General features: G+C 47.0%; 2 protein-coding genes across 11 annotated transcripts in view; both read right to left on the minus strand.

Annotated features, from left to right (window-relative positions):
• Window positions 1-77: 77 nt before the first annotated feature.
• On the minus strand, window positions 78-7,289 carry rrm2b (ribonucleotide reductase M2 b). Its single transcript, XM_035430450.1, has 9 exons — window positions 7,126-7,289; window positions 4,698-4,835; window positions 4,341-4,457; window positions 4,026-4,159; window positions 2,903-2,997; window positions 2,520-2,653; window positions 2,205-2,309; window positions 1,322-1,435; window positions 78-979 (listed from the first exon to the last, which is right to left on the minus strand). Exons 1-9 carry the CDS (start codon window positions 7,177-7,179, stop codon window positions 827-829), a joined length of 1,044 nt encoding a protein of 347 aa, XP_035286341.1. The 5' UTR covers window positions 7,180-7,289; the 3' UTR covers window positions 78-826.
• A 1,083-nt stretch (window positions 7,290-8,372) lies between these two features.
• The window catches only part of LOC118234111 (E3 ubiquitin-protein ligase UBR5), a 49,609-nt gene continuing 35,888 nt past the window's right edge, over window positions 8,373-22,093 (minus strand). For 4 of the 10 annotated variants that reach the window (XM_035430441.1, XM_035430440.1, XM_035430439.1 and 1 more), the window contains exons 38-58: window positions 20,976-21,233; window positions 20,244-20,512; window positions 19,648-19,859; window positions 19,043-19,276; window positions 18,697-18,770; window positions 18,190-18,362; window positions 17,760-17,936; window positions 17,427-17,647; window positions 16,879-16,999; window positions 16,446-16,791; window positions 16,010-16,097; window positions 13,972-14,116; window positions 13,691-13,821; window positions 13,242-13,302; window positions 11,977-12,158; window positions 11,437-11,521; window positions 11,189-11,344; window positions 10,771-10,884; window positions 10,080-10,224; window positions 9,753-9,838; window positions 8,373-9,058 (exon numbers count right to left, since the gene is read on the minus strand). In XM_035430441.1, coding sequence (XP_035286332.1) covers window positions 8,846-9,058; window positions 9,753-9,838; window positions 10,080-10,224; window positions 10,771-10,884; window positions 11,189-11,344; window positions 11,437-11,521; window positions 11,977-12,158; window positions 13,242-13,302; window positions 13,691-13,821; window positions 13,972-14,116; window positions 16,010-16,097; window positions 16,446-16,791; window positions 16,879-16,999; window positions 17,427-17,647; window positions 17,760-17,936; window positions 18,190-18,362; window positions 18,697-18,770; window positions 19,043-19,276; window positions 19,648-19,859; window positions 20,244-20,512; window positions 20,976-21,233 — 3,491 coding nt within the window. In that variant the 3' untranslated portion in view covers window positions 8,373-8,845. The remainder of the gene's footprint in view (window positions 9,059-9,752; window positions 9,839-10,079; window positions 10,225-10,770; window positions 10,885-11,188; window positions 11,345-11,436; window positions 11,522-11,976; window positions 12,159-13,241; window positions 13,303-13,690; window positions 13,822-13,971; window positions 14,117-16,009; window positions 16,098-16,445; window positions 16,792-16,878; window positions 17,000-17,426; window positions 17,648-17,759; window positions 17,937-18,189; window positions 18,363-18,696; window positions 18,771-19,042; window positions 19,277-19,647; window positions 19,860-20,243; window positions 20,513-20,975; window positions 21,234-22,093) is intronic. The other 6 variants (XM_035430447.1, XM_035430444.1, XM_035430445.1 and 3 more) reach the window with 4 other exon arrangements.

Below are 22,093 nucleotides of genomic sequence, written 5' to 3' on the forward strand. Positions count from 1 at the left end.
TTCAACTTGCCCCGCAGCACTATTGACAAATTTGCATATTCAGTTGTTTAATGCCACACTTTTATTAAAAAAACACAAAAAAACAAAAACAAAACATCTCAAAATGTGTTTCAAAATCCATTGATCGTGACTGATTAGCTGCAGCTACTCGTTTATTTATAAAGCTGAAATACTGTTGACCTGATAAACAGAGCAACGTTTTAGCGCAAACCTAAAGCAACCAACAGGCGCTGAGATGTATTGGCGTTCTCGTTACTTAAGTCTACACATTTCATCAATGTACATTTGTCTCGTTAATTTACGCCAAAGATAAATGTCATTTGCAAAGTGAATATATTAGTACCTCAATGGGCCAATTGTGACCAGGGTAATAAAACCTTCTTCACATTTTCCCTGACCTCAAATTAAGGCACAGGGTACCCAAAGCCTCCTGAATTGACAACTGTCCAACTGTAGTAGAAGCACTAGGAACCATGGAAATGTCAGGACACCACCTGGCATTTTACTTTCGTAATCTGAAGATGTTTACTATCCATGCATACCACATTTGAACATAGGCCAGTCATGAAGAAAATGTAAAAAGTAAAACACTGATGCTCATAAAGTAAGTTGCATCAGTTATGTAACAATGATATTCACTACGCACATAAATGCTGTAATGCGACCATATTCAGTTCCCAGTAACAGTCTTTTTCGTATTTGCACTATTTGTGAAAACACATGCTTGCAGGCCAGGGCCATTTCCAAAAGTACCTAAAAGCAAACTGAAGCAGTTTCCACTTCATAAATAAATAATAAATTATATAAAAACTGGTATGGTCTAACGCTAAAAGTCTGCGTCCAGCGTGAATTCACAGTCCATCATATTTGACATCACACCCAGTCGCTGGTACTCTGCGACTCTCTTCTCAAAGAAGTTGGTCTTCCCTTCCAGAGAAATGGACTCCATGAAGTCAAAGGGGTTTTCTGCCTGATACGCCTAGAAGGCAGAAAAGAGGCACGTCATGTCTGAACTGGAGCAGAAAATCTCAAATACAGCAAACAATTTTTGCAGTTTCTTTTGGTGACTTAGGAAACACCTCAATGTACATTTTTATATTGTAAACACAGCTCGGAAGCCTATTTCTAAAGCGATTCAGTTCAGCCTTGTACAACGTCAGTGCAGTTCCACACCTGCAAACACTGAAAAGTGAACTTGGACACAGTTCATCGCATCAGAGGACGGAACCGAGAGCGAAACGTGGGTTTAGAAGGAAAAAGGCGCCACTTGCATCTGGTCAAAGCAAACAACAGACTTTTCACCCCAACAAAAGAAATTCACCTTGGACAATCCCAGGTCTGTCAGCAAGCGGTCAGCCACAAATTCAATGTACTGCTTCATCAGAATACTGTTCATCCCAATTAGGTCGACAGGTAAAGAGTCAGTAAGAAACTCCTGCAGACACAGGGACAGATCGACATGTCGGAAATAGAACAGATCAGGAGGCGATTCTCATTTGGATAATATTACATTACATTACATTACAGGCATTTGGCAGACGCTCTTATCCAGAGCGACGTACAACAAAGTGTATAACCATAACCAGGAACAAGTATGACGAAACCCCTAGAGAGAAGTACCGGTCCAAGTGCAGGGAACAACCGCATAGTTCAACTTGGACCCTGAAGGTTAAACTGATTAACACTAAACAACGAGAATGGCAACAACGCAGTCTATGGAAAAAATACAAGCAGTAGTTAAGACAGTTAATGCACCTAAGTCACCTACGAAACAGCTGCCTAGTTACAACCCTAAGCTTACAGTCATTTACAGGGGGGTAGGGAGGGATGGGGAGAGGTGCAGCCTGAAGAGGTGAGTCTTCAGTCGTCGTTTGAAATGGGTCAGTGTCTCAGCTGTTCTGACCTCCACAGGGAGGTCATTCCACCATCGTGGGGCCAGAACAGACAGGAGACGTGTTCTGGAAGTGCAGGTGCGAAGAGGGGGAGGTGCTAGGCGTCCTGAGGTAGCAGAACGGAGGGATCTGGCTGGCATGTAGGGTTTGATATATGCCTACTTTGCCTGCTCTTTATTCACTCATTCACAGCAGCATGCGATTCCCCTTGAAAGAGAGGCTGGATAAATTTCCAGTTGTTGTTGCGTTCCCTCTCGTGGTGTGTGTGGTTTAACGCTTTTGTGCTGTGTGTCGAACGGCAAACACTGGCACCTGCTCAATGGTGACAGCTTTGGTGACGATATCCTTCACTCTGTCTTCTGAAGGCTTCTTAACCAAGTATCTGTACAGCAGGCAGGCAAAGTTACAGTGCAGACCCTGGAAAAATACAGACACGGTCTCATAAATCAGAAAACACATAAGACTGCACAGGAACAGAAATGGGAATAAAAAGAAATTCAGTTATTTCTGTGAGATTACTGTCAGGTTAGTATTGGCAAGGTTATCGACAGTGCTGCAATAACTGACTACTAATAATCTAAAGGTGTAAGAGGTCCCTGTGCAGGCATGCTGGGTAAAGCTCCCCACCTCATCTCTGCTGATGAGCTCATTGGAGTAGGTGAGTCCGGGCATGAGGCCTCTCTTCTTTAACCAGTAGATGGCTGCAAAGGACCCAGAGAAGAAAATCCCCTCCACCGCAGCAAAGGCCACAATTCTCTCCCCTACAAAACAGACGGGATTTTTGGTACAGATCTCCATTGGAAAGGGTGAAGTCAGTGTACCCACACACATTCCTACTGCATGGAGGAATTACATAAAGCATACTACCCAGGATTTCTCAAAAGTATAACACAGAAATAAAAAGTAACAAATCTATATTCAAAATAACATAATCCATAATGACATTTTTAGTGCGGGTTGTTCTTTTTTTATTTTTATAAATGATGACAAATGCAGGACTCTCTCGTTACCGAATGAAGATTTGGTGTCATTGATCCACTGGAGCGCCCAGTCGGCCTTTCTCTTCACACAGGGCAGGGTCTGGATGGCGTTAAACAGGTAATCCCTGCGGAGGGAAGAGTGACATTACTCAACTTCAGCTTTGTTTCTCGGGACGGTCTAATAAAGGCCTGCAAGACTGAAATAAGGACCTTTGTTTTGTAAAATAATTGAATGCAATGATTCGTGCTAGAAGCAATGTGCAACAGTTCAATTAAGGATCTCAGGAAGGCAACACATGCAGACACACTTCAATTCTCCTAGAGAAAGCAAATTTCACTCAAGCAACTGCAGCTGAATTTGAATTTGAATGCATAACTAGGGCTCATTCCAAAAGCTCACAGTTTTCAACCTCAATGAGTTTTCAAAGTTCCACAAAGTTATAACACTGATACAGGCATGATACACTAACCACAACTGGGCCTTCTTTGAATAAGAGCTGCACCTGCTACACAAAACTGTTGAGAACAACGGTTGGTTTATTTCGGTTTCCTCAACTGCAGAAATACAATACCACTTTTTTTTACCTGTGCAATAATTAGGCAAAACTTTACGCTATTGTAACAATAATTATATCATAGTAATATTATATACAATAATATGAGATTATTACTTCAATGTTTTAAATTCATCTGGCATTTTGCCTCTTTATTGCTTGCCAGACAGTTCATTTGTGTATTTATAACTCAATTTAACTCAATTAATTAATTAATAATCACTCAATTTCCTCTGTGCCTGATATCTAAGCCTTGGGGGTTGTGAGGAAGGATGAAAAATTAATAAGTAAAAGACTACAAAACTGCTATTAAACTACAAATCACAGTAAGATTGATGATAAAGTGCAGAGCACCCACCCAACTATTTAAAGTAGCCCACCTGGCCATGTGCAACTTTACAATTTATTTTTTCAAAACAAAAACGTCAAAAAAAAAAAGACAAAACTCATTTTAATTTTCATTAACACTTTTTCTGTTTTCTTTTTGCCCACTTACAATAATCCCATTTGAATGTATCAGAACACATTGGTGAATGGGGAATATCCATAATTAGCACATATGGACATTATTACATTGGGACTCTGGCATTGGCAGTCACCTCTCTTTCAGATCTCTGATGTAGGTGTTGATGAGCATGCCGTACATCTCAGAGTGGACGTTCTCCATGAGGATCTGGAACCCGTAAAAGGACCGTGCCTCTGGGACCTGCACTTCTTGACTGAACCTCTGGACCTGGAAAAAAAAATCCAACAGAACAATTCTGCACTTATGTGTGGAACTTATACAGCTAAGGGCTTCTCCGCTAAAGAAATCACATCTGTTATTTAATAGACAGGAGAAGCATCACTCTCTGTTTGCGGGGGAGTTACGCGACTGCAGCGGAATCGGGCGTAAAATCGGACAGGAGGCTTACGAGGTTTTCGTTGACGATACCGTCGCTCGCTGCAAAGAAAGCCAGGACGTGGGAGATGAAGTGCTTCTCCTCGGGCTTCAGTCTGTCCCAGTGAGCCAGGTCTTTGGATAAATCCACCTGAAGGAACAGCACAGCGCTGACCACACCACTCAAAGGTCCATTCACAGCTTCATTACCGCAGTACAGGCTATTCTACTGCTGTAATTAAGTGATGGCAGGTTGAGACGAATCTCTTAACCCCTCAGGGTCTTCAGGAACTGAGGTGGGCACCACACACCGATAGTACAGTGTAGTAAAAGCAACAAGATCGGATCCACTTCTGACCCATTGCGCCAAGAGTAAAAATGAAGAACTGACCTCCTCTACGGTCCAGAAGGAGGCCTGTGCTTGTTTGTACATCTTCCACATGTCAGGGTACTGGATTGGGAAGATGACGAAGCGCCTTGGGTTCTCTTTAAGCAGCGGTTCATCTTCGTCTGTGCTTCTGTGACCATTCTAGAACACAAAATGCAACAAAATCTTGTTAACGACACGACGTACACCAAACCCGGCTTTGCAGTGCCTGTGCTTATGAAGTGTTTTCGTTTCCCATACAAAATAAATTGCCAGGAGGCATCTGAATTGACCTCTGTTGCAAGAGTATTTCTGATGTATGGCCGTAAACCTGATTAGACATCGGAAGTGCCTAAATAAGAACAATTAACAACTCATTAGGTTACTATTCACAAATTGCAATTATGCTTTGAACCAAAGTCAGCAAAAGACGGCATGGATGTATTTGGCACTGAGTTTGGAAACTATAGTCTAACACCAGTTCCAATTAGGAATTGACAGACTTAGGCTACCTGCAGTGCTTTAGAAACATCTATGATACTATCACATTAGACAAAAACATGCCATTTATTTCTCAGGTAAACGGATGTGTCTAGATTAAGCTGAATTAAACTGCTTCTGAGCTACTTTTTGTGAAGTGAGTTCAGTACATGCAATGTAAAATATGTTTTCAAGTTATTAGGTGTTAAAGAAGTAATAAGAATGTGCCGCTAATTAAATTTTAATAAAATATACAATATATTCAAATAACTACCAAAAATGTCAGTTATGGCCAACCTCTTCAAACGGGCTACGTCAGAGATCTTAAACTCCAGTCCTAGAAGGCCACAGTCTCTATAGGTTTTGTGGTTTCCCTTCCATCAACTGCCAAATTAGGCTTAGAAAACAAGGTGCACAGACTCTTTAGAAGGCACTTAAGTGTGGAAACACACTGAAACCCAGCAGACACTGTGGCTCTCCAGGACTGGCGTTTCAGTTCCCTGGGGTATACTTTTCTATTTACAGCTGAAATACACGCAAACAGTCTTGTTATTTGGGTATAAATAACATTTTATTCAGTCATTTATTTATAGTAAACAGAAACCAGCATACATAGGAGATCATGGGGTGCTCAGGAATGAGTCTGAATCCCAATGCTTCCAAACATTCAAGCATTCAAATAAATGTACTCAACTAAAGCTATTTTTTTTCCTCCGAATTCCAATATTGATCCTACCAGAAATATACATCATTTAAAATACTCAGGATACATTTTAATATGTTCAGTATTTCCCAAACTCTCAATGAGCCTTCAAATTACCACATGTAGACCTGGATGAAATACCTCTTTGATAGGCTATATTTTAGTTTGAAAATTCTCTCAACCACTCAATGAATTCATGCAGAATGACAAAAACAATGTAAATATGAGTCTTATTTTGCAGTGATTTAAATACAACACGCACTCATGGTAATGTGCACAACTTAACACAAAGTTTGATCGTTTAAAAAGCCTTTCTGTTAAAAGAGGAGGAAATGGTTTCAATATAAAACTAGCCTAACTAAAGTTTCATTCGCAAGAATAGTAAAAAGATGTTTATTCTTATTAAACTTTGATTTGCGTATGTAATATTTTGCTAAAAGAAAAAACTATCTTAATCAAATAGAAATGATCAGCATCCTCTTTCTTTGCAATTTGTAAAAACAAGAATCACATGCACAACTTTAAAAAAAGATTTGGTATATATAAGATAGCTATGGTGTCCATAACCTGTCTCTAGAATCTCTCATTACTTTAGTTACAGTACCAAAACAAATGATTCACATCTTCAGGTTGTAGGTTACAGAAGGAGCAGTTTTGAATCGGTATCATTCTTCAATCCATTAAAAAACAGCTTAGTTGGATAACACTGCAGTACTTTTTTGCAGACGACCATCTGGGCTCGCTGATGATGACGTCCGATTACTCTCAAAACAATGGACAGTCAATCTACGTCATGTAAACCCTAAGTGTAAACCTAGCCATCTGACCTTAACTGAGCTATAAAACAATTATAATTTCAAGCGTTGCACAAACTGGCTGTACACGTACTAGCGATAGCATTTAAGCTGAAAGCCATACTGATTTCTAGCTTTCTATCTGGCTAACATTAGTTAGCCAGTTAACCTTAAAGCAGAGCGTTGTAGCTAACTGAACTGGTAACCAATACAGCAAATATCGGTTGCCAACTACTTAGCTAAAATTAAAAGCAAGAACGAGAGGTCTATTGAGTTTTCAAATAACTTAATGAATAATGGTGCATTAACTTTGATTTAACAGAAGCAACGTACTCAACTACCAATCTTCTTAGCTAGCAATTCAGTCTTTGTGCTTCGAACGTTTCTATCGATAGACATCCGTGAATTGACGCTACCCAGAATATATTATTTGACCGCAAAACAAACGTTGAAAAACAATACAAAAAGACCTTACCACTTCTTTTTCCTTGATCTCTGGTGGCATATTTAGTCGATTTTCATAATCCATTACGAAGAGTCTCTCCGTCGCAGCAGGTTTGCGGCTGCTGCCTCATAAGTGCCTTGATCTGTCGAGCATCGACATTACCCAACTCAAGCTAAAACTCAGAAATTACTCCAGCGCCTCTCGCGGAATTTTCTATGCACTGAATTGTATTTCAAGTTCACGTATGATTCAACCTGGGCATTCGGGGATTCGTGGTATAAAGCAACAAGAAAATACACCCCACAGCTGCTTTTTTATCTGTATATATGGTTCAGTCTATTTGGAAAAATAGCGAAGCAAAAACAATATTCAGATATTCAAAGTATCATATGATGAAGCCACCCCCTTCATATGAGGACGTTGGGAGTTTTTTTTGCTGTAAAAACATGAATTAAAGGGATATCTTTAAAAAAATGTTTTAGGTTTTTTGATTGCATTTAAGTTTTCATGTGATGTTATGATTGGCCCAGACAATTTGCGTTCGATGAAAGATATTTTGGACACATGCCCAAGTTTCTGATTGACAAGCTGGTTTTACAACGGCTGGTATCGGGCATTCCAGGGCCCGTGGCCTAAAGCAAGGAAACACAACTTGAAGTAACTCCAAAGAAAATAAGATTCACTAAGAATAACTGGGTAATATACAACCCAACCTCAAAATCTCAAAAAGGCAAATTACACATCACTCACCTGGCATCACTGTTGGCCAATAAAGACAAGTTCTGGTTTACAGAAGACTTTGCACAATGTACATAATGTTCAGAACATTGCTAAACAAATGTATGATTTCCACATCAATTCCTTTAAATATCATTAAAACTTAATACTGCTTAATGAACTTGAGGCACATGCTGTAATTTCATATATTCAGGATTCCAATTCAGTTGTATTATACATTAAATGTGCTTTAACAAAATTATGTTCAGGAGTATTACTGCATCTAATCAGGAAAATCTTCTACAGGCAGTAGAGATCTGATCGGAAGATCCATTGATCCATGATGACAAAGCTCTTGTCAGAAACTACTAACTGCATGACAGCATTTCCACACAGCTTACCATTTCCGAATGAATATATACCAGGCAAAACACTGAAACATTAAGCTGCTAAATGTGTTTTTAAGGCAGATCGTGGGGAGCACTAGATCTGCTCTGGCCCGACTTGTGACCTGAACATGTTTCTACCCTTCTCATCAAGGCAAGAATGTGAGACATTAATGAATTTTATATTTTGCATCCTCAAGTTTATTTTGAAATACCCTACTCCCCCTATACAAGAAAAAAATGAGACTTCACAAAGGCAGCAGTGAACTTTCAATAATATTAAGCATTCTTCTCAGGGCGGGGGGAAAAAAAAATCACAGTGAAACCTTATTTTATATTTTTGCTGTCATCTTTGGCCGGGGTTCAGCTAACAGATTACCGTCTGGCTAAATGCAATGGAAGTTATGGTCTCGAGCTGATCCAAGAGCCTTGGGCTCCTCCAACTTTACAAACCCAAATGCAGGAATGTATATATCATCAGAAATAATAATAATACAAAAAAAAATAAAATAAGATTTACCGCCAGGGATGTGACAGCGCTTTTAATTTCATAAAATAGTATAGACAAATTAAAAAAAAAAAAAAAAAAAACTACAAAAATGGAACTAGTAATATTACACAACAGTAAACACCTTGTTTGTCAACCTCTACACAAAACCAAAGTTCTTGGTCTTGATGGCTAGTAAGAGTTTCTGTTTGAGTATCTGTTTGGAGGAGTAGAGCGGCACGTAGAGGCGGGAGATGCAGGTGTTGGCGGTGGGGAGGTGCTGGTCATCTGGGGGCCGGATGGTGATGGAGGGCATGGGCTGGAAGCCCTCCTCGCTGGCTGGGAGAGACGGGCTGGACGTCCAGAAGTAGACCTGGGGAAGCGCAGCACAGCACCGCTTAGCTAGCGCACGGCACGCGAGACTCGCTCGCTATTCGCATTCTGTACAACTAATGCCTGGTTTATACTGCATCGCACGACCCTTTTCGACAAGTGTCGCATGACAAAAATGACGTACGTTCAACAGAAAATAAGTGTCACATGACACTTTTTTTCAATGTCGTGTACCTCTAGAAATTTGTCATGTCGCAGATCTTTATACTTTATAGCAGTGTTGACTGGACAGCCTAATGGAACACCGAAATTCACTGTCATGGATACGTCATTATTTTTGGTTTATCTGAATGACAGACCATCTCATTTTTTCCATTTGCATCATTTTTTGAAACAAAAGTAGATATCAAATTTATTCCTCCAGTATTTCTCTCTAATTTCACCGGGTGTCTCAATGTTTTCACAGATGTAAACATAATCAGTGTTGTGTCTTGTTACCACAGACAACAGAACCCTCTCCACAGCCCTTTGCCAAAGTATAAATGCAAAACATTGTGCGACATTTTCATTTTTGTCGCATGACACTTCTCAAAAGGGTTGTACAGCAAAGTATAAATCAGGCTTAACAAGTGATTGTGGTGTAGGAGCTTTTGGCTTGAGGTTGTTTCAGGGATCAGTAGGAGAATCTGCAGTGCTTGTGGAGACTGTTCTGTGTCGTAATAACGATCCCTTACCAGGTCCTGTCGCTCGGTCATGCTCATTTTCTCGACGATGGACCAGAACCAGCGTTTGAACTGCAACAGCTTCTCTGCGTTCTCTCCTGCGGCGATCAGATCAGTGCGTTAGGAACGCTTTGCACTACAAGACTTTTAATAAAAAAGACTGCATACTATTTAATTTGCATAGACGTGTGTAATACCTAATCAAAGTGTGGACCAAGTATAACAAACATATCGCTGTGTCAAGACTAAGGTCAACCCAAAAGACCCCAGTGACTCAGGCCGTGTGGCTGAACCAATGACAGAGCAGATAAAGGCCGACGCCGCCACTTCTTCTCGTACCCGATTCGTCGTTGAAGGAGGTGAAGCTGATGAGCATCTGCACGTTGACCTCTCCGCAGCCGTTCACCAGCAGCCTGAAGTCCTCGGCCGTCAGGTCCTCCAGCGAGTTTTTGGGAAGCACGTCCAACAGACCCTTCCTCATGGCCTGCGTAGAGAGACGCTTTACCACTCTGAACAAACCTTACACACCATTCCAACCGTGATCCTACAACCACTTTATGCAAGCGGCCTTCTCATAAGTAGGGAAATGCAACACACTGCAGCAATCTTAGTGGCCATTGTTCAAATATATAATAGAACAAAACTGACTTTAATTTCATGTTGCCAACCGCACCAGGTAAAAAAAATAAAATAAAATACTAGATAATATCCAAATTCTAAATGGTCCTTAGGCAGTATTAAGCAGTAACTACTGCTCAGGAGGTGCACGCTTCATGTGCAGTAAGAGCAGGTAGACCCCACGGTCCAGTCCACCAGAGGACCTGCTCTTGAACAGGCAAGCAGGGGAAACCCTACACTCAGGCCACCGCTGCCCCTGGGGCTCCTGCCCACGGCGGAAGCAGACCTGCTCTGGACTCCATTCCTAACCATGAGGCGCTGTGCTCCAGTGCGCTAGCCGGACATGCCACTCAGAAGCCCCCTAAGCAGAGCCGAACCGAGGCGTGGACCGTGGACAGGGCGGTGCACTCACGTGAAGGGGCTGCTCGGCCACCACCAGCATGCGGTGCTCGGCGTACTTCCTCACGTACTCGTACACGTTCAGGTGAGTGACGGGCATGTTCACGCCGCCGGACAGCAGCTCCACCTGCAACGCATTCGCTGGGGTTTCACACCTCGTCCGCTTTCGCAGATAGACCTGACCTTTAAAACCTCCTTATGTAAATGTTTTGACTGATTGCATGCGGTCTGTTAATTGTAACGTATGCCTGAACTGTATCTGTCTGTTTCTATGCCTGCGTGCGTTTCTTACCTATGTATACAGGTCTCACTTGAAAAAGAAATTCCAATCTCAGTGTGATCACCCATTTAAATAAAGGACTAATAAAAAAAGAGCGTCCTCGCTCGCCCCCATTCGTGGGGTCAGACGCATCGCTCAGCGCCTTCCTCACCTGCCCGGCGCCCTCCTCTTTGCAGAGGTCGATGGCGAAGGCCAGCTCCATCTCGGCGAACACCGTCTCCGCCTCGCCGGTCTGGGCGTGGCGGATCAGCTGCCGCAGGCTCTCGTACATCACCGGGTCGAAGAAGGCGAAGTCGTGCCAGTTAACCTGCGTGCAAAACAAACAAACGAGCGTTGAGGAACTGCGCAGGCGAATACAGGCATTCTCGGAGAACACAAACTGGGTTCGGAACCGCTTACCTTCCTCCCGAGCAGCACCTTGATGACGTGTCTGTTCAAGGTGATCGGGCAGAGCTCGTTCTGCAGCAGGCACAAACCCAGTATTCTGGGAAGAAAAGAAAATACATTTTTCCTTTTAGTATCGCCTGTCCACCCCCACGCAGTTCAGCAGTGAGTACTGGACAGAGTGCCTTCAGGGCACCAGCCTTCATCTTAAATTAGACTAATTAATGCAGGACTAACTGTAAATGAATAGGGTTTGAAAATGTTCACGCTTTTAAAACAGAGTTCTGCTCTGACACTGTAACTAGTTTATTTACAGGAGACTGCTTTGAGAAACGGAACACTACTGTAACTTAATGTCATTTTGGATTTTGTTGCTGTGGATACATATAGCCAAGGAAGAACTTTGTAGGACGGATAAGCCAGTAGAAAACGAAGCACCATTTGAGTTCTCTGTTTTCACCACCCTAAATCTTTCATTCAAAATGGAGCTCGTTCGAAGGTCCCTAAGCCTCATGGGAGGGCTGACTGAAGGGGGGGACCCCAGCGCGTCCGTACCGGCCGATGTTGCGGAAGCAGTTGAGCCGGGCCTCCGTGTTCTTGCCGGGCCGGGGCGAGTAGAAGCCCCTCTTGCCCGGCTGGTAGAAGAGGGGAGCGTTGTCGTCTCCGTCGTCGGGGTCGTCCAGCTCCATGTCCACCACGCTGCGGCTGGAGCCGTGCCGCTTGCGGTTCTCCTGCTGCTGAGATGGAGCCAGACGTCACACACAGTTACCCTGTTAGCCCAGTTACCCTACAGCACCTCAGTTACCCTGTTACCCCCGGTTACCCTACAGCACCTCAGTTACCCTGTTACCCCCGGTTACCCTACAGCACCGCAGTTAACCTGTTACCCCCAGTTACCCTACGGCACCTCAGTTACCCTGTTACCCCCAGTTACCCTACAGCACCGCAGCTACCATGTTACCCCCGGTTACCCTACAGCACCTCAGTTACCCTGTTACCCCCAGTTACCCTACAGCACCTCAGTTACCCTGTTACCCCCGGTTACCCTACAGCACCTCAGTTACCCTCTTACACCCGGTTACCCTACAGCACCGCAGCTACCCTGTTACCCCCGGTTACCCTACAGCACCTCAGTTACCCTGTTACCCCCAGTTACCCTACAGCACCTCAGTTACCCTGTTACCCCCAGTTACCCTACAGCACCTCAGTTACCCTGTTACCCCCGGTTACCCTACAGCACCTCAGTTACCCTCTTACACCCGGTTACCCTACAGCACCGCAGCTACCCTGTTACCCCCGGTTACCCTACAGCACCTCAGCTACCCTGTTACCCCCAGTTACCCTACAGCACCTCAGTTACCCTGTTACCCCCAGTTACCCTACGGCACCTCAGTTAACCTGTTACCCCCAGTTATCCTACAGCACCGCAGCTACCCTGTTACCCCCAGTTACCCTACAGCACCTCAGTTACCCTGTTACCCCCAGTTACCCTACGGCACCTCAGTTAACCTGTTACCCCCAGTTACCCTATGGCACCGCAGCTACCCTGTTACCCCCAGTTACCCTACAGCACCACAGTTACCCTGTTACCCCCGGTTACCCTACAGCTACCCTCTTACACCCGGTTACCCTATGGCACCTCAGATACCCTGTTACCCCCAGTTACCCTACAGCACCACAGTTACCCTGTGAGCACCTCCATCGGCCTGCTCCTTCTGCATGTGCACCGCTCAGCATGGCACCCCGTGTGGACAGGTGTGGATAGAAGCGAGGCCTCTGATATTTACGAGCCCTGTGTGTGCAGGATGAGTAAAACTTACCTGCGCCTTATCGGACGTGTCCAACAGCCCCAGGTCCAGGATGCTGTCAGCACCGTTCTCCCTGCAGCAGAGAGGAGAGAGAGAGAGGGGAGTGTGAGAGAGAGGACAGTGAGAGGAGTGTGAGAGATAGGGGTGAAGAAAAGAGAGTGAGAGGAGTATGAGAGGAGAGAGAGGAGTGTGAAGGGTGAGGGAGGAGAGTGAGAGGAGAGAGTAATGTGAGAGAGGTGTGAGTATACTGAGAGGAGTGAGTGCGAAGAGTGTGAGTATACTGAGAGAGGAGTGAGTGCGAAGAGTGAGAGAGGAGTGTGAGTATACTGAGAGAGGAGTGTGAGTATACTGAGAGTGAGTGAGAAAAGTGAGAGAGGAGTGTGAGTATACTGAGAGAGGAGTGAGTGAGAAGAGTGAGAGAGGAGTGTGAGTATACTGAGAGAGGAGCCCGGGGGCGGTACCTTCCGTGCGCGATGATGAGCTCCATGGCCTCCTCCACTCGGGCCCTCAGCGAGTCCTCGCTGGCCAGGAGCAGCAGCAGCTGGGCGGGGGAGAGCTCCAGCAGCATCCCCGTGATCTTACTGGCGAAGGCCTGGACCAATAGGAAGCACAGGACAGCCTTAGTGACCTCAGCGAGCGGCTATTTTCTCAACACTGGTCATTCGCAGCTATCATTCCCCGCCCAGTGTAAGAGTAAGTGACTGTCAGAACAGAGCCGATGGGAGGCTGCGATTGGTCGTACCGGCTGCATGGCGTGCACTCGGGGGTACAGCCTCTCTCCCAGGGCCTGTCTGTGCGCCGGCAGGGGGTCCGGCTCGTCGCTGGGGTTCCCCTCGGACGCCGGCCTGAAGGGCCTGGTGTCGATGGACAGCTGTCTCCTGGAATCCCTAACGCAGGGAGACAGGGAGAGCGTCAGGGCGGCAGTGAGAATGGCGAGTTCGTTCCGAGGTAAACGGTAGGAAAGAGCAGGTTGGAGTGTGAGCGTTATCACAGTGAGTCAGTTCTGAGGTAAAAGGACTGATAAGATAAGACACTTTATTAGTCTTTGTAGGCATACAACAAAATTATGTTTGGTAACACTCAGAGGCCAGAAGCAACAGAAAACAAGATAAAAACAAGATAAAAACAAGGTAAAATGAGGTAGCGTCCTCTATCTATATATACTAAATCAAGGCACTTGGATGAGGCAGGTAAACAGTGCAGTATAAAAAGGTATTGCACATAGTTTAAAAATAAAAAAATACAGATATATGAGAATAGAAGTAGTGTACTCTATCCGTATATAATACATAAATGGCACTTATGCATGGCAGGTAAACTGTAACAGTGCAGTATAACAGAGACTGCACGATGAATGAGGCACTTGTTATTACAACATTGATACAATGTAGTAGTCAAGTCAAGCTTATTGATCACATACACATTCGCATGGCAGTGAGATTCTTTGTTCCTGTTTGTTACTCTCTCATCTCTATGCAATAAACAATCAATCAATTGAATGATGATGATAATAATAGTAGTAATAATAAGTATGTAGTATGAAGATTTTATATTGCAGATGTAGTATGTATTCTATATAGTAAAGTGTTGGAGTGCATTAGCAGCGGCTGGGGGGTGGTTGGATGGGAGAGGCTAACTTAGCAATATTTACAGTCTTCAGTCCTCAGTCCTCAACAGCTATGGGAGGGTGGGGGGTGATGGAGGCTACAGCTCTGGGGAAGAAGCTGTTCTTCAGTCTGTTAGTTCGGGCTTTGAGGGCTCTATATCTCTACCCCGATGGCAAGGGGACAAACAGATTGTGACCTGGGTGGGTTGGGTCCTTACTGACGTTGCTAGCCTTCTTGTGTAGATGGCTAGCATACACTGTGTCCAGGTTTGGGAGCTCAGTTCCCACAATCCTCTGTGCCGTTTTTACCACCCGGGCCAAGTCCTTCCGGTTCTCCGCAGTGCAGCTGGAATATCACACCGTGGCACAGTAGCAGAGGATATTCTCTATGGTGCTTCTGTAAAAGTTTACTAGGAGCTGAGAGGGAAGTTTGGCCTGTTTGAGTTTTCTTAGGAAGAAAAGCCTCTGTTGAGCTTTCTTCACCAGGTGAGAGATGTTAAGGGACCACAAGAGATCTTTTGTTATATGGATTGCCATGAATTCAATGTCATTGACACTCTCCACCTCCTCACCATTTATGTGGAGAGGGGGCTGTGCGGTCTTCCTGGACCTCCTAAAGTCCACAGTGATCTCCTTGGTCTTTGGGGTGTTCAGGACCAGAGTATTGTCCGAACACCACTCGACTAGATGTAGTTGTGTCTCCTCATTGTCGGATATAAGTCCCGCTATAGTGGTGTCGTCAGCAAACTTCACCATAGTGTTAGAGGAGTGGATGGGGGTGCAGTCATGGGTGAGGAGAGTGAAGACGGCTGGACGAAGCGCACGGCCCTGCGGTGAACCTGTGTTCAGGATGAGGGTCGAGGATGTGCGGTTGCACGTTCTGACATTTTGTGGTCTGTTAGCGAGGACGTCCATAATCCATAAGCAGAGTCAAGCAGCTAATCCCAGGTTAGCCTGAGTGTGTCAGTGTTAGCACAGTCAGTCAGTTCTGAGATAAAAGGATTGAGTGTGTCACTGTTAGCATATTGAGTTAGTTCTGAGGTAAAAGGCATGATGAATTATTATGTCTCGCTACAAACAAGTGCAAGCTAGCTGGACTGACTGAGCACGGTATATGAACTGGCCCTAAACCGGCCTGCACGGCAGCCCCGCAGGAAGTGCGCTAACGGCTCACCTGTCCCTGTCCCTGCGGGACCCCGCCCTCAGCCCGCCGCTCCGCCGCTCCCTCTCCCGGTCGCGGTTCCTCAGCCGCTGCATCAGGTCTGCAGAGGACAGGAGGGAATACACTGAGACTCCCTTCTCACTTACGTCACAGGCTCATGTTTAAAATACAAAACAGCTACACGACTAGGCCAAACAACTATACTACTAAAGGCACATTACCAGGCTACTGTAACAAGCCTGCTAATGAGAAGACCACAAAAAGTTCACATGGACAAAAAATGTCAATATACAAATATGTAAACTTTGCAGAAAAAGCAAAATTATTCTTAGTCACACTTATAACACATTCTAGGGAAAATGCTTGTAAGTGAGTGACAATAATAGCTCCTATTGAGGTGACAGGTGATGCATGTGGAGGGCTGAGCAGTAGGCCGGGCGGTACGTACTGCTGGCCTGCATGCCCTTGCTGGCGCTCTGCACGCAGTCCAGGTTGGGCAGCTTGTCGCTGGAGAGGAAGGCCTGGGCGATGGCGGTGTAGAAGCTCCGCGCCACGCCGCTGCCCTCGCCCGGCTCGTCCTTGAAGGTGACCTTGACGCGGTGCACGGCCATGGGCGTGGTGGCGCAGCGGCGGCCGAAGTGCGCGTTGAGCTGCCGCATGGTCTGCTGGATGAGCTGCTCGCGGTCGCGCTCCACCTCCAGCGCCAGGTCCCGCGACTGCTGGTTGCGCAGCTTCTCCATCTCCCGCCGGAACTTGGACTCCTTCACCTCGAAGCCGCCCAGCTCCGTCAGGATCTGCGGGGCACGGGGGGGGCTGGGTTAGGGACGGCACGGGACGGCTGGGCGAGTCCGAGCCTCGGCGGCCGGCGGGGTCAGGCTTACCGATCCGGGCTCCGCCCCCACGTCCTCCATGAAGACGCGGCCGAAGAGCTCGAGGGAGAGCCGCCAGCGCCCCAGCAGCATGTCGTGGGAGATCACCATGCCCATGAAACTGCAGTGAGGCCTGTCATAAGGGAGACACACGATGGACACATATGCAGACCTATCCCAACAAGGCATTCGCACAAATGGGCAAGTCCACAGCAACTGATATTTACACGCTAAAGTCCAATGCAGCTACATAATAAGAGATGAGATTGATATATGCTTTTATAGCCATCAGGAGGAAATAACCCTATCAGTCTGTATTGTGCAGCTGCATTGGACACCCAAATAAATAGATATTTCGACAGTTACTCTCTTAGGTTTATTGAAGTTTTGTCATTGTAAATGTAAGTACTTAATCAGGAGTGATATAAAATTTTATGGACAGAACATTCTTCATCAGAGCTCAATACACACTAACCCATGTGGCCATAAACACCAATAAACAAGCAACTGAATGGCCTGAGGTGGGGCTTCGCAAGGGGGGGCTGGGGGCGGGGCCTCACCTGAAGGAGGGCAGGGGCGGGCCCTCGCTCTCGGTCAGCCCGATCTCGGCCAGCAGGCTGCTCTTGAGCTGGGCGGCCAGGTCGTGGGCGGAGGGGCCGGGCTTGGGCACCTCCATCTCCTCCTCGGCCGCCGCCGCCTGCTCCTCCCCGGCCTTCTGCCGCGCCTGCATGCTCATCACGTTCTTCATGTTGGCCGAGTACGACATCTTAGTGGGCAGGACCTGCGGAGGACGACCACGGGGGGCAGGAAAGTTAAACAGCGTCCTGATGGGATGTCGCTACCAAAATATGTCAGCAGGTTAGGACCTACAGGAGATGGTACTATATGCCTACATGCTTGCTCTGAGTCTCCACAGCAACCAGTACTGCTGTTTCTGCGTGTGGCTGGGTGATTACCTCCAGGCAGTTCCTGTCCAGAGACAGCTCGGATAGGCCCTTACTGGCACTGAACGTGGACGAGTACAGGCCCTGACTCGGCCGGCCAAACAGGTCCTCCTTCCTCGCGTTCGGCTGCAAGAAATACAACAGCTTTAAACTTTTAAAATTCATTCCGCCTCAGTGCTTCACCACAAAACCCCCCCAGGCGATCTGAGAGAGGAATGAAAGCCCGCAGCACTAATCCCTAAACGAGCCAGATGACATGCGAATCCTTAGATGCGAGCCCTCAGGCCACAGGGGCTCACATCAGGCTTGCGTGGGCGTGAGCAAAATTAACTGCCTGAGCTAAGGAGGGCCGTGAGTGGGCGGGGACCGGGGCCCTCACCTGCAGCAGGTGCGGCTGGTCGGCCAGGGGGATGGCCTCGGCCAGGGGCACCTCGAACGGGTTGGGCGGGATGCAGCCCAGGAAGGTCATGGAGTCGGAGCGGCGGAAGAAGGGGTGGTTCTGGCCTGTTTCGGCCGGCACCGGGTCCTCTTCCTTGTCGTGGAGAGTGGAGCCTGGGGGGGGAGGGGGAGGCGTGTGACTTTGAGGCAGAAGGGGGGGGGGGGGGGGGGGGGGGGGGGGGGGGGGGGGCTCATATTCCCACTACAGCACGTGTCTGCACGTGTCAGCCATTACAGTCTGCACAGCAAAACCAACCCACCAGGGCATGTGGCTTCTATAAACATTATATACATGCAGAAACTAGTATCGCTGCAAAATCACCTCCAGAGGAAGTGTGACAATGGCTAAAGTAGTCGGCTATGTTGTGCTGTGTGATGAGGGCACACATTTTGTAAGCCAGTGACACTGATCCCCTCCCCTCAGCGACATCGCCCTCACGATACTCACTCTGATTGGTGTCTTCATCGTTCTCGTGTTCCGAGTCCTCGTTGTCCAGACCCAGCTCCAGAATCTCACGGGTTCTAACACATCACAGATCAAAAAACACTACTTCACTGATCCGGTTACATTTGGACATGAAGTACAGGACTTCATTTAAACAGAAAGCCAAGTCCTGTACAAAAGTGAACTGATTTAGGAGATTCTCAGAGTTGGAGCTTGTCCCCCACCAGTTTATCACTATCCCTCATTTACACACGTGCATTAGTAAATATGAGAAGGCTAGGCTACGTTCACTGCGATACCCAGACACACACTGGGCCTGCGGAAGATTCCGGCTCACGGGCCGTCGTACCTCTTCCTGTCCAGCTGGGGCGTGTCCAGCGTGGTCTGCTGGTTCATGGCCTTGATCCAGTAGATGAGGGCCTGGAAGACGTAGGCCACGTGCTTGAGCGAGCACACGTCCAGCACGGGCAGCACGTCCGAGTGCTCGTCGTTGTGAGAGCGCATCAGCGAGAGCGCGTAGTTCAGGAAGTCCCCGCGGGCCGACAGCATGCCCTGCCGCGCGCTGAGCAGCGTGGCCGCACGCCTGTGACACACACACACACACGTACGCACACACACACAAACAAACACAAACAGGGACGCATTTTATTACTGTTTGGAAGATTACAGGTTCTGTAGAAGAGCCTCCTAGTTTCTGCTAAGAATATCAGTCATTTCCTAGTTCTATTATGTTTAGATATAAATACTGTGCACTCAAGAGCCTCTTGCTTAATGGTACATGCCACCAGTCTAGCAGAGTCAGATGGGTCATTGAATGGGTCCTAACCTTATGAGTTTATATAAGAATGTGCCTGAGCCGTGTCACTGTCAGCTGAATTCGGCCCTAGTGACCCATATGAGTTTATATAAGAATGTGCCTGAGCTGTGTCAGTGTCAGTCGCAGCAGCCCCTTACCTGCGCCCCTCCAGCGTCCTCAGGCTGGCCTCTTCGCGGGCGGTCATGCGGTCGCGGCGGGTGGAGTGCTGCGAGGCGTGCAGCGGGTGGCTGGGGTGCCCCGGGTCACCGGCGGAGGACAGGGCCGAGCCGTAGCGCAGCTGAGCCTCCGTGGAGTCCATGATGGACACCATCCAGTTCCAGGTGGGGATCAGCTTCTCCTCCACGTAGTTCTGAGAACACGGAGGACACAAATCTAAGGCCTTCATAATGGCGTGAGTCAGCTCTTATAAATCTAAGGCCTTCATAGTGGTGCGAATCAGCTCTTATATATGCATGAAGGTAATGCTGGCATAGAGGTGTGAGTCAGCTTTTATAAATGTTTAATGCAAGCCCTTCATGGTGATGTAGGATAGGGCTTACAAATGTATAAACAGGAGCAGGCTGTTATACATTCAGAAATGCAAGCCCTCCCTAGAGCCATCAGTTAAATCTTATAAATGTGTAAATGAATGGAAGCCTTCACAGCAGTGTCAGTGAACTACATTACTCATGCGTAAATTTAAGGTGACCTCGGTCAGGCCCTTGGGGGACGGTTGAGGTCCTGGCAGCCCCACCTGCAGGTTGACAGCGTCCTGGTAGGTGAGCTTGACGGCAGCGGGGTACTGGGAGTACACCAGGTGGTTGTATTTGGGGATGAGGCCCATGAGGTCGGAGATCTGGCGGATGACGATGCTGTAGGCGCGCGCCAGGCTGCTGGCCGAGGTCAGGTAGCTGCTGGAGTTGCTGGCCTCCAGGGCTGCCGCGGCCGCCGCCGCGCTGGTGCTGATGGCGCCGCTCCGCCGCAGGTTGGACGGGTCGATGTAGATCAGCCCGGTGGAGCTCGCTGCAGGGAGACCAGGAGCACGCCACTTCAGCATCACACAGAACTTTTATTCTTAAGGACTTAGAAACCCTAAGCACAGCCTCAAAGAGCGCAACAGACGGCATTTACCCTCTTGAAATCACCACTAAACCACTAAAAGAGATGACCAATCAGATTTAAAGGCCTTCCAGTGGCGACAGTGTAGTATAATGGGTAAGGAGCTGGTCTTGCAACCTAAAGGTCATCATACACATCATACCCTAGCCAGCGATGCAGGCTAAGCAAGGTACTTAGCTGGATATATACTGCATCGCTGCAGTATATATCCAGCTGTATAAATGGTTGCAATGTACATGCTATGTAAAAAGTTGTGCTAAGTCAATCTGGAAAAGAGAGTCTGCTAAGCGCCTGTAATGTAAAAGCAGCGTCCAGCCCCAGGCTGTCTGTAAAGCGGGAGGGGAGAGGGGGGCAGAGTCAGACTGACCGGCGGGGGTGGAGGAGCTGGAGGGGGCACTGCTGGCGGCCCTCTGGCTGGGGGTGCTGCGCACGGCCCACTGCATGGAGCGCGGGGCCTGGGCGGCGCCGTTGGCGTGCGAGGCGCCCGACGCCCGCTCCAGCGGCTCGTCCACCAGGTAGGTCTCCTGGTCCACGTCGTCGCTCTGGCTGCTGCTGCTGTCCGAGTCGCTCGAGTCGTTGGACTGGGAGTCGTCCTCTGAAAAGAAGGCAGGGACACTGCTGGCACCTTCGGGAGGGAGGAGGGATTCAAAACAAGAGACAGTTCAGTGTGGGGGGCGGGGCCGGGGGCCGGGGAAGGGCGTGGCCTGAGACGCTCTTGGGTTAGTGTTCCACGACACCACAAGACACAGGCCACCAGTTACAAGTCTACACACTGCTCACCGATTTAACAGTTAAAACAACAGTCACGCATGAAAATTCAAAAGCACCAATCACATACACTTAAAATGGAGGGAGGTCTGATATGCTTTTGTATTCAAAATGAACAGTAATACAGTCCGCACAATAAGAGTAATTTGAAACTTCCTTTAAAGGAGAAAGCTTATCTACAAAATTGATGTAACTTCTCAAACACCAGCACACTACATAAAGATGAACAAAAAAACTTTAATTAGTCAGTTATTGAATAAACCTGATAGCAAAACCAAAAACATTTGTGGTTAAAACTTTAAACAGGGAGAACTTGTGTTAATAATACGGATGGTGTTACAGGGGGGTGGGAAAGGGGGGCAGGGACAACGTTGGGAAAGCTCTTTATAAACTTGGGTGTACAGAGTTCACGCTGTCCTTGATGAAAACCCATGGAAACAAAGAAAGGCCCATACCAAAGAAAGGGTATCCCAGGGACACCCTACTTCCTGCAAATGAAATACATGCCACTTTTGAACCACAAGCTACTTCTCCTGCTTCTGACTACATTCATTCACTACAAAGCTGAAATGTTTCAGTTTTTGGCAGAGCCATTATAAAAAATTGCCTCGTGAATATATTGTAGCAAAGCAGTCGAATGTGATCTTGGAACCTAATTTGAAAATATTTAAGCGGGAATAAAAATGGGTTTCTCAAATAGCAGAAAAAAATTAAGTT

Source organism: Anguilla anguilla, chromosome 8 (genome assembly GCF_013347855.1).
Source record: "Anguilla anguilla isolate fAngAng1 chromosome 8, fAngAng1.pri, whole genome shotgun sequence".
NCBI classification, from domain to species: domain Eukaryota; kingdom Metazoa; phylum Chordata; class Actinopteri; order Anguilliformes; family Anguillidae; genus Anguilla; species Anguilla anguilla.